At 58.3% G+C, this 10,771-nt stretch overlaps 1 protein-coding gene across 5 annotated transcripts in view; it reads right to left on the bottom strand.

The window, feature by feature from the left end:
- The window catches only part of FAM65B (family with sequence similarity 65 member B), a 37,482-nt gene that overhangs the window by 19,618 nt on the left and 7,093 nt on the right, over positions 1 to 10,771 (bottom strand). For 3 of the 5 annotated variants that reach the window (XM_006762915.2, XM_015563379.1, XM_006762914.2), the window contains exons 7-12: positions 8,963 to 9,026; positions 6,472 to 6,515; positions 5,381 to 5,506; positions 5,006 to 5,154; positions 4,118 to 4,247; positions 1,262 to 1,924 (exon numbers count right to left, since the gene is read on the bottom strand). In XM_006762915.2, the coding sequence (XP_006762978.1) occupies positions 1,262 to 1,924; positions 4,118 to 4,247; positions 5,006 to 5,154; positions 5,381 to 5,506; positions 6,472 to 6,515; positions 8,963 to 9,026 (1,176 nt within the window). Of the gene's footprint in view, positions 1 to 1,261; positions 1,925 to 3,295; positions 3,446 to 4,117; positions 4,248 to 5,005; positions 5,155 to 5,380; positions 5,507 to 6,471; positions 6,516 to 8,962; positions 9,027 to 10,771 lie in introns of all 5 variants that reach the window. The other 2 variants (XM_006762912.2, XM_006762913.2) reach the window with 1 other exon arrangement.

The following is a 10,771-nucleotide window of genomic DNA, read 5'->3' as shown; positions in this document are numbered from 1 at the left end:
AGTAAAAATATATTTTAACACATTAAATGCCAAGCCTGTTTTGTCTTCCTTTCTGTTTAGCCCATGATATCTGATTTCACCAATATGCTGGCGGCCGGAGGCTGACGAGGTCCAAACGGAAAGTGTAGTGTCAGTCACCAGTGACTGACATGGCACTTAACATGTTAAAAGAAAGTTAAAAAACATCTATTACAACCTAAAATCTTGGGAATCAGAGTTGCCACGTCCCTCTGCCTGGAGCTCAACCCCAAGTAAAATATGACCCAGGAGACATGGAGGGACAAGTGGGTTCAGTGCGGCACAGGAGCAGCCTCTACCTCCACAAGGCCTTGTCTTTCCAAGATGGGAGCTGCTAGCGAGGCCTCTGCTCTGAAGGATGAAGAGGACGGCCCCCAGAAACAGAGGGGGGCACCCTTCACTAACCCATGCATCCTGGGTAGGTGGCCTTAAAAGCTCATCTACTTTCACAGCACATCATTTTCCTTTGCATCGAGGAGACATGAATGGTGGGCACCATGAGAGGCAGCGCTGCTTCCTCCCAGCTCTGCCTTGGAAGGAGCTTGCTCCATCGCTTCCCTGACCCGGCCCGTGGCCTGGAGTCACGGGGGGGCAGACTTGTGGCCCAGAGAATCCTATGGCACTGGACAGACTCGCAGACATCACACACAGAATAACGCTCATTGCTACAGGCATGGAGGTGGAGAGAGGTACTTCCCAATAGTCAAGGGTTCGCTGGGGTGGGTGGAACGGGGCAAGTCCTGCAAGGTGGCAGAACTAAGGTCCTCGTGCCGACTTCGGGACACAGGCGGGAAGGGCACAATATGTGTGTGTGTAGTTATTTATTTTATTATTTTTTAATTACTTTTTAAAATCCTCACCTGAGGATATTTCTCCATTGATTTTTAGAGAGAGAAATGTCGATGTGAGAGAAGCACATCGATTGGTTGCCTCCTGCATAAGCCCTGACCAGGGCCTGGGCCATGGAGCCTGCAATCAAGGTACGTGTCCTTGACCAGAATCGAACCCAGGACCCTTCAGTCTGCAGGTCTATCCACTGAGCCACACCGGCTAGGGCAGCATCATTGATGGCTCTATCTCTCTCCCTCTTCCTTCCTCTCTGAAATCAATAAAAAAATATTTTTAAAAATAAAGAGCCATGTGTACAGCTCTGTGATGGGACAGGATGGAAGATGAAGACACAGGAACGCCGCTCAGCCGCCCCTCTCGCCCCCTGACCCGGGGTCCCCGCTCAGGCACTTACTCTGAGGACATTGTCCAAGTGCATGACCTCCTGGCTCAGCTGCTGGAACTCCTGGTACTGCTCTTTGTGGGGCTCTAGCGCGAGGAACAGCCCGTGGAACGCGTCTTCCAGGCTCCCGTCCAGGAAGGACTGGCCGCTGTCCACCTCACCACTGACCACCGGCTCCTCGAACAGCAGCCTCTCCGTGGCGGCCGGCGCCTCGGCCGAGGTCAGCCTCTGCACCAGCTGCTTCGTGACGTTGCCCTCGAAGGCGTCCAGCTCCACCGGCTTCAGCTCTGAGGCCTCGTCCGACTCCCGCAGCAGCGCCTCCGCCACCGCCCTCTCCAGGAACAGGCGCCCGGCCGGGGGCCCTGGGGGCGCCGGGAGGGCCTCGGTTCTCAGGAGCCCCTCCACGTCCTCCTCTGGGGTCGGCGTGGGCCCCGGGCCGCCGCCCGAGGAGCCTCTGGAGGACACGGAGCCGGAGTCCTCGGCGCTCTGGCCCCGGTGCAGCTCGGCGGGGGTGACGGTGATTTCGGGGTGGGCCGGGCACGAGCTGGCGAGGGAGCCAGCCGGGCTGGCAGGGAGGGCACAGTCCCCGTCGGGCAGGTCGTCAAAGCTGAGGGACAGTGGCCTCTTCTCTTCGGCAGCCTTGTCACTCTCGAAGGTGTCGTCCGGGAGGTTCGACTGCGGGAGAGAGGCATCGTTAGCATTCACATTTCTCTTCATGTTATTCTTAAATACAGGCGAGGTGTCTGGTGTGGCTGATTTCCAAATAAGCTGTAACCCAATTTAAAAAAGAGCCAGCCCAGCTGGTGTGGCTCAGCAGTTGAGCGTCGACCTGTGAACCAGGAGGTCATGGTTAGATTCCAGGTCGGGGCACAGGTCCAGGTTGCGGGCTCGATCCCCCGTGGGGGGCGTGCAGGAGGCAGCCGGTCCAAGTTTCTCTCTCTCTCTCCCTCTCCCATCCTCTCTGAAATCAATAAAGCTACTTTTAAAAAAATAAAATAAGTAAAAACCCAGATCTCTCATCATAGTAGCATTTTGTTTGCTGGTTTTGTGTGTGTGCGTGTCCAGCTACAGCAAACAGGCCTTTAAAAACCTCCCTTTCCGGGTGGAAGTTCATATTTTCCCGGGGAAAGGCTGGGGCCCGGCCGGGAGCTTGTTCCCTCATCCCAGGACCTCACAGCTCTGCGGCCACACGTAGGGGTAACAGCACCAACTTGTGTGCCCCGGCCTGTGAGTGAGACCGCACATTGACTACTGTACGGAGAGGGGCGCACGGGGAGGTCCGGGACACGTGAACGTGAGAACAGCCGGGCTCCGATGAGCACAAACTAAACGCCTTTGTAACAAAAACAAACAAACAAACAAAACCCCCCTTTTTTTGGCATCTAGCTTGAAAGACATGCTATTTCATTGAAAAGATGCGATACTTTGTTTGGCTCTTATTTTATTTTTTAAATATATCTTTATTGATTTCAGAGAGGACGGGAGAGGGAGACAGAAACACCAATGATGAGAGAATCACCGATCGGCTGCCTCCTGCACGCCCCACACTGGGGATCGAGTCCACAACCTGGGCCTGTGCCCCGACCCAGAATCGAACTGTGACCTCCTGGTTCATAGGTCAACGCTCAGCCACTGAGCCCCGCGGGCCGGGCTCTGTTCTGCTTTAATTAAGTTGGTACAAACACTACAGTGAACGAAGACCCTTTTTAAAGGAAACACCGCTAGCCACGTGGGTTTAAGCCCGAGTTCCCCCCCAGCCTTCTCCCGGTGAGCACCGAGCATGAGGACTCGGGTACTTGGCATCCAGTCTCCCTGGGCCTCGGTGTCACTGCATCACTTTAAAAAGGGGAAGCTCGTTACCGTTACCGTGGTGTCCTCACCGCAGCGGAGACGAACCACAGCACAGAAGCAGGGTCGTTACACGAGAAGGACACAGGCTCTCCCACCAACTGCATGCAGGACGAGTCCCCGCCCAGGGAGCCGGACAGACAAGCAGGAGACAAGCAGAGCACGCAGCCCCCACCCGTGGCCGCTGGCCGCACTCACGTAGGACTCGAGCACGGCCTTGGGCCTCAGCCTGAGGGAGGGCAGGTCGCACACCGAGCGGCTGCGGTGCAGCTTGGCCAGGAGCGTGTCCTGCAAGGCACTCAGGGCGGACAGCCGCCGGGGCTTGTCCGGGGAGGGCTGCAGCCAGCGCTTCCGGAGCGAGAGATGGGACAGGGAGAGCGGGGACAGGTTAGGGTGAGCGTCTCGGCAAGCGTTTCAGGTTAGAACACACGCGGCTGCAAAATGCTGATCGTGCCCCAGCCGGTGTGGCTCAGGGGACAGAGCCTCAGCCTGCGGACCCAAGGGTCGCGGGTTCCATTCCCATCAAGGGCATGTACCTCGGTTGCAGGCTCCTCCCCGGCCCCGGCCCTGGTCGGGGCGCTTGCAGGAGGCAACCAATCAAAGCGTCTGTCTGTCTCTCCCTCTCTCTCCCACTCTCCCTAAAAATCAACGGAAAAGTATCCTCAGGCGAGAATTAACAGAACAACAAACAATTGCTGCTGTTAGAGAAGGTTCCGGAGGAATCCGTGTTATTACAAAGCGGCAGGGAGCGCGGGGGAGGGGCAGGAAGGCAGCGGGCCCCGCCTGTGCGCGCAGCAGAGGCGGCTGGGGTGTCGCAGGGTGAGTAGGGGTGAGCTTAGGGGGTGAGCTTAGGGGGTGAGCTTAGGGGTGAGCTTAGGGGGTGAGCTTGAGAACCGTGTCGCTAGGAACGACGAGAGGCCCTATCGCTGGGTCAGCCCTATCGCAGGGTGTCAGCGTTCGGGACACGAGGCCAACACGGCCTCGGGCTCACTTCTCCAGCCAGAATCACACTGAACTTACGAAGAAGGCGTGGTCTTTGAAGGTGGGCGTCTCGGGGGTGCCCTGGCTGTAAATGGACATCCTCCGCTGCAGGGCGGCCGCCTTGCTCCCGGTGCCGGCGGACGGGGTCACGTCCTCCACGTCGAAGGGGCTGGAAAAGAGCAGGTCCTGGAGGTGAGCTGTCAGGCACCTGCCTGACCGACCGCAGGCTCTGGAAGCACCTGCTTTCACTCAAGGACATTCTAACAGCAGGAGGGTGGGGCGGGGCGGGGCCCAGCGGTTTGTCAGAAAATCAGCCAAGATGAGAGGAAGCTGAGTGTGAGAACCACTCGAGGGACCAGCAGTCATCATCACACACACGTACCGCCTGCCTGCACACATATCACCGGCCTGCACACATATCACCGGCCTGCACACATACCACCTGCCTGCACACGTACCACCTGCCTGCACACATACCACCTGCCTGCACACGTACCACCTGCCTGCACACATACCACCTGCCTGCACACATACCACCTGCCTGCACACATATCACCGGCCTGCACACATACCACCTGCCTGCACACGTACCACCTGCCTGCACACATACCACCTGCCTGCACACGTACCACCTGCCTGCACACGTACCACCGACCTGCACACCTCCAATCTACCTGCACACATGCCACCTGCCTGCACACGTACCACCTGCCTGCACACATACCACCTGCCTGCACACCTACCACCTGCCTGCACACCTCCAATCTACCCGCACACCTACAGCTCACCTACACACCTAGATATGCCCCTTTTTGGGCCCCGACACAGTGTCTGGAGGGGCCCACGCATGGCTTCCGGAAGGAGCCCCTGTGGTCAGCACAGCCTGTCCACCTGTTTCTACTGAGGAAGCCGAAAAGGGCCACTTACTACCACGCGATTTCCAGGTTCAGCTTGATGGTGCCAAGGTCGTTGATGTCAACGGCCAGCACCTGAGGCCGGGCTGCAAACAGCTCTTTGGTCTCGCAGGTCACGCTGCCCACCAGGAGGTGGGTGGCCAGCCCTTTGACCTCTGTGACCTGGGAAGGGAGCGAAAGGAAAGGCGTTGGAGGACAGCGGGGCAGACAGGCAGGACACTGCGGTCATTTCTCTCCGAACCACAGCGGACGTCGGAGCTGATGTTGCCATGGACTGGGCAGCAGGAGGAGCCTGGGGACTCAGCCGAGGCCCATCCAGCGTGGCCCATCCAGCCGAGGCCCACCCAGCCTGGCCCCAGGAGACCACAGCCGGCAGGGAACACTGTACCTTGATGGAGATGAGTCCAGCGATCAGGGGCAGGAACACCGTTTCCTCTCCATCCCAGCTCTGCCTGCCGTTGACTTCGATTTTGCCTTTCAGCTTCCACCGCTGTCGGCCGTACTTCATGAAAATCTGGGGAGACACCAACAGGCACACGTCCTCACCTGCCTCCAGCCACGAACACCGCCCTCCTCCTCCACCGTCCTCCCTCCCAAACTCCCGGGCTCCGAGTGTGGAGCCGACGCTGAGTGGGGAGACCTCGGGATGGGGGTTCTTGTCTGGAAGGCCCAGGGTGGGAGCTCTTTCTTTAGTAAAGATCGTCGCCCCTACCCGTCTGCTCACATGTCCTGCTTCTTTCCTAGGCCAGTCCTACTTCCATAGGACAGCCACGGACTGACTTCCAGTCCCAGCCCCGTACAGAGACGATGGGCATCTGCTAAAATCTACTCAGCGGTCAGAGCAAGAAATAAGATGTCCCTTGCCCAGATGGTGTGGCTCAGTGGTTGAGCATCGACCCATGAGCCAGGCGGTCACGGTTTGATTCCCGGTCAGGATACAGGCCCGGGTTGCAGGCTCGATCCCCGGTGTGGGGCGTGCAGGAGGCAGCCGATCCATGATTCTCTCTCATCATTGATGTTTCTCTCTCTCCCTTTCCCTTCCTCTCTGCAATCAATAAAAACATTTAAAATAAGCTGCAGAACGGCCACTCTCCAGGGCATCTCAACCATGAGGTCCTGCTTTGGCTCAATAAACTCCCATAAACTTTTCTGTGTGCACGCTCCTGTGTCGACAGGGTCTGAGGAGAAGGGAGGGGCGAAGGATCACAGTGTCTGCACGTCCCTCCTGAGAGCTCAGCAAAAACAATAACAACGACGGTGACGGTAACAGTAATAACACAGCCACCGAGGCACCTGCTAAACTCTGAGTCCAGACAGAAGTTACACAAGGGCTGTGTTCCTCTCCAAACGTTCCTGTTGGCTCCATCCCCCCCAATAACAAGTGTGAGAATGAAACAGGGCATTTAAGGAGCGGAGCAGTGAAGACCGAGCCCGCTCCCTCAGGCCTCCATCCCGACACCGGCCACACACGGCACTTACTTCGTACTGGTCCCCGGGGCAGAGGCGCGCGAAGCCGGCCAGACCTGCGAAGGGCAAGCAGTCGGGACGTGAGGTGCAGAACGCATTTCCCGCTTCACGACCCCGCACACCGGCCCCTCGACACGCTCACGTGGAGGGTCGGACTTTTGGGAACTCGTGTCGTAATACTTGGGGCCTCTGTGGGGGGAGCTACGGGGGTGGCGTTTCTGTATGACTCTAAATGTTTTGGTACGGTGCCCTGGGCGGTATGCTCAGTGGTTAGAGCGCTGGCCCATGCACCGAAGGGTCATGGGTTCGATTCCCGGTACACCGGCCCCTCGACACGCTCACGTGGAGGGTCGGACTTTTGGGAACTCGTGTCGTAATACTTGGGGCCTCTGTGGGGGGAGCTACGGGGGTGGCGTTTCTGTATGACTCTAAATGTTTTGGTACGGTGCCCTGGGCGGTATGCTCAGTGGTTAGAGCGCTGGCCCATGCACCGAAGGGTCATGGGTTCGATTCCCGGTCCAGGACACGTCCCTGGGGTTGCAGGCTCAATCCCCAGTAGGGGGCGTGCAGGAGGCAGCCGAGCCATGGTTCTCTCTCATCATTGATGTTTCTTTTTTAAAAAAAATATTTTCATTGATTTCAGAGAGGAGGGAAGAGGGGGAGAGAGAGTTAGAAACATCAATGGTGAGAATCATTGATTGGAGGGCTCATCATGGATGTTTCTATCTGTCCCTCTCCCTTCCTCTCTAAAATAAAGATAAATAAATAAATAAAAAATAAAAAATCATGAGACTGGGTGCACCAATAGGCATCGCCAAGGTTAAGGGAGTTCCGAACAAAGCACCCGCCGTGGCCATGACCGGCCAATAGGTGGCAGCAGCCGCCAGCGTGCTCGGGCTGCCACCCTGATGTCCAGGGAGAACCAGGCGTCAAGAACACACTCCCGGCCCTTTCTGAGCCCCGCCCTGTGGGGCGGGCGCTGTCCTGGGCTGTGCACCTGCCAGACGGGCCTCCCGATCTCACTCAGAGGTGACACTGGGGAGCCTGCCTCCTCCCAGGCCGGTGAGGGCACCCTTCCCACCCCCAGGCCTCCGGCGATCTGACCCCGGCGGCTGGGCCAGCGGTCACTATTGCACCGAGCAGACGGCACTGGCTCAGCCACCGTCTCCTCCAGGAGGTTGTGGGGACTCAAGGCCCAGGGCCCGCCACCCAGATGCACGCAGCCTTGTGCGTGGCCAGCAGCAGTGAGTTGGTTTTTGGGGTTATTTTTCCATAGGTTTTTAGAGAGAGTGGAAGGGAGAGAGGGAGAGACAGAGAAACATCGATGTGAGAGAAACACATCCACTGGCTGCCTCCTGCACGAACCCCGGGCTGGGGACCTGCAGCTGAGGCCCATGCCCCTGACCAGAATCAAACCCGGGACCCTGCCGTCTGCAGGCCAACAATGCTCTATCCACTGAGCAAAACTGGTTCTTCACCCATCGTCTCATCTGCTGTCCCCTCTCCCCGCTCCACAAGCCACTGTGCTGGGGGCAGGGGACGTGTGCTGGGTGTGGCGGCGGAAGTGGCGGCCGGGCCTGCGTGTTGTGAAATAGCCCCGGTTGGCGGCGGTGGGTGTGGGGCGGCTCTTTTTCCCAGAATGAACAGATAAGCAGGTCGCTCATGGCAACGCTGGGGGTTTCCTGGCAGCGGGAGGGCTGCCTTATCGAGGGGGGGGCCGTTTCCGTGGGGCGTCCCCAGGAAGCCTGCCCAGCTGCGCTTTGGGGTTTTGTGTGAGATGAGGGAAGTGAACCTCGATGAATCTACAATGAAAAAGGAGGAGCGGCCCCAGGCCTGAGAGACCCCCCGAGAGAAGCTAAGGAGGGAGGACAGCGGGACAGGGACGGGGGTGCAGGTGTGGGGGCCACAGAGGGGTCTCCGTCCCCGACAGGCAGCCCACGGCGGCCGGGACGCTGCTGACAGGGTGGCCAGGTCCCCAGGGGAGGGAAGTCTGGCCCAGCACCCCCGGACCAGCAGCCCTGCAGCTGCAGACCAGGTGGGCCGGCCCCTTGGCTGCCACCGCCTCCCAGGTCCCCTCCTGGGAGCCACCGTGTGTCGTGCCCCCTCAGCTGCCGCAGGACGGCCCTGATGCCACAGGCTGTGGCAGGGTGTCCTGGGAACCAAGGGCCTGGGACTCAGTTTCTTTGTTGTTGTGAATCCTCACCCGGGATATTTTCCCACTGACGTTTAGGGAGAGAGGGAGGGAGAGGGAGAGACAGAGAGAAACATCGATGTGAGAGAAACACATCCACTGGTTGCCTCCTGCATGGCCCCGACCAGGGCCCGGGCCAGGGAGGAGCCTGCAGCCCAGGTACGTGCCCTTGACCAGAATTGAACCCAGGCCCCTTCGGTCCACAGGCAGACGCTCTGTCCGCTGAGCCACACCAGCCAGGGCTAGGATTCGGTTTCAGTGAACAGGCGGGAGGGCTGAGCGGGGATACAGGATCGGCGTGGCCGCGAGTACCTTTCATCCGGATGCAGAACTCGCCCAGCAGGCTCTCCAGCTCCACCTCGATGGTGCACATGTTCTGTGAGGGGACAGGGGCGGGGACGGCGCTGGTCAGGGCTGGGCAGCTTCCGGTCAGCCCAGAGCCCCTGGCGCTCGCACATCCGGACCCAGGGCGCACCGACCCGTCCCCTCTGAGCCACTGCCGCCCAGGAGGCTTCCTCACAGCAAGCTCTACCCAGGCCCGAGCAAGCCTCCGCGTCCGGGACATTGCGAGCACAGAACAAGTTAGATGACATCCTAACCAACGATCCCGAATGTGGGCATGCTCTTTTATTTTTATAGATACTTTAATGGATATTTTCCCATTGATTCTTAGAGAGAGTGGAAAGGAGGGTGAGAGACAGAGAGAGAAACACCGATGTGAGAGAGACACATCGATGGGTTGCCTCCCGCATGTGCCCCAGGCAGGGCCGGGACCAAGCTGTAACCCAGGTACATGCCCTTGACCGGAACAGAACCCGGGACCCTTCAGTCCGTGGGCTGACGCTCTATCCACTGAGCCAAACCGGCCAGGGCTGGAATGCAGGGTATCCTATAAGAACCGGCCTGAATTCCACAAAAGGGCAATATCATAGGGGGATGTAGACGAAAGAGACTCTAGAGACAACCGGATGGAAGGTGTTCCATGGACCTGGGTTGTATCCTGACTTTAAAGACAAAGAAACTAAAACAAGACACTATGAGGCCAGATAGGGGGAATGTGGAAACAGCGGGGATCTGAGGGGATTCTGCGGCATAACTTACCTTTCTTAGCTGGGCTCACGGTGTGTATGTGTTTATGCGGGGGGCACGCATGTTACAGAGGTTACCATTAAGAAATCCGTGTGAGCCCGACCGGCGTGGCTCAGGGGTTGAGCATCGACCTATGAACCAGGAGGTCACGGTTCGATTCCCGGTCAGGGCACGTGCCCAGGTCGTGGGCTCGGTCCCCAGTGAGGGGCGTGCAGGAGGCAGCCGATTCATGTTTCTCTCTCATCACTGATGTCGTTCTCTCTCCCTTCCTCTCTGAAATCAATAAAAATATATTCAAAAACAAAAACAAAACCCACAAAGTGACCCTGCGTGTCACCCAAGAGGTCCCCGCCATCCAAGGCTAGGGCAGATGCCCCTCTGGGGATTGTCCCTCAGACGCTCCTGGGCTGATGACGTCACCCGGGAAATCTGACCTCTGTGCGAGGCCCCAGGGGACGAGGAGAAGCGCTGCCTTAATAATTCAGCCATTTCATCAGACGCACTGGTATCCGGTGACCCCGGGGGCACAGACCGCCCTGCATCATGTGCTCGGCCCAGGGGACAGGCAGAAACCAGGGCAGCGGGCCTCTTTGTCTCCTGCAGGGACAGGAGGGACACTGCCAACCGCCAGTGACACGCAGGCAGGAGGGCTCGCCACAACCGACAGTGGGGTGACCTCCACCACGGCCTGCTCAGCTCTCGGGGTAACGCTCAGGGGGACCGCACACGGGAGACTTTGGAGGTGCGTGTAAATGGAAAAAAACAGGGCACGTAGTCCGGCCAGCATGGCTCAGTGGTTGAGTGTCGACCTATAAACCAGGAGGTCATGGATCGATTCCCAATCAGGGCACATGCCCAGGTTGCAGGGCGTGCAGGAGGCAGCCGGTCCATGGTGCTCTCTCATCACTGAGGTTTCTATCTCTCTGTCCCTCTCCTTCCCTCTCTGAAACCAATAAAAATATACATATTAAAAAAAAAGCAAGAGAGACAAAGAGTAAGACCCCTGTGTGAAGAGCAGAGTGAGATGGGCGC

Source organism: Myotis davidii, unplaced genomic scaffold (assembly GCF_000327345.1).
Source record: "Myotis davidii unplaced genomic scaffold, ASM32734v1 scaffold217, whole genome shotgun sequence".
NCBI classification, from domain to species: domain Eukaryota; kingdom Metazoa; phylum Chordata; class Mammalia; order Chiroptera; family Vespertilionidae; genus Myotis; species Myotis davidii.
The sequence above is the reverse complement of the archived record's forward strand: the minus strand, read 5'-3'. Positions and strand labels throughout refer to the sequence as shown.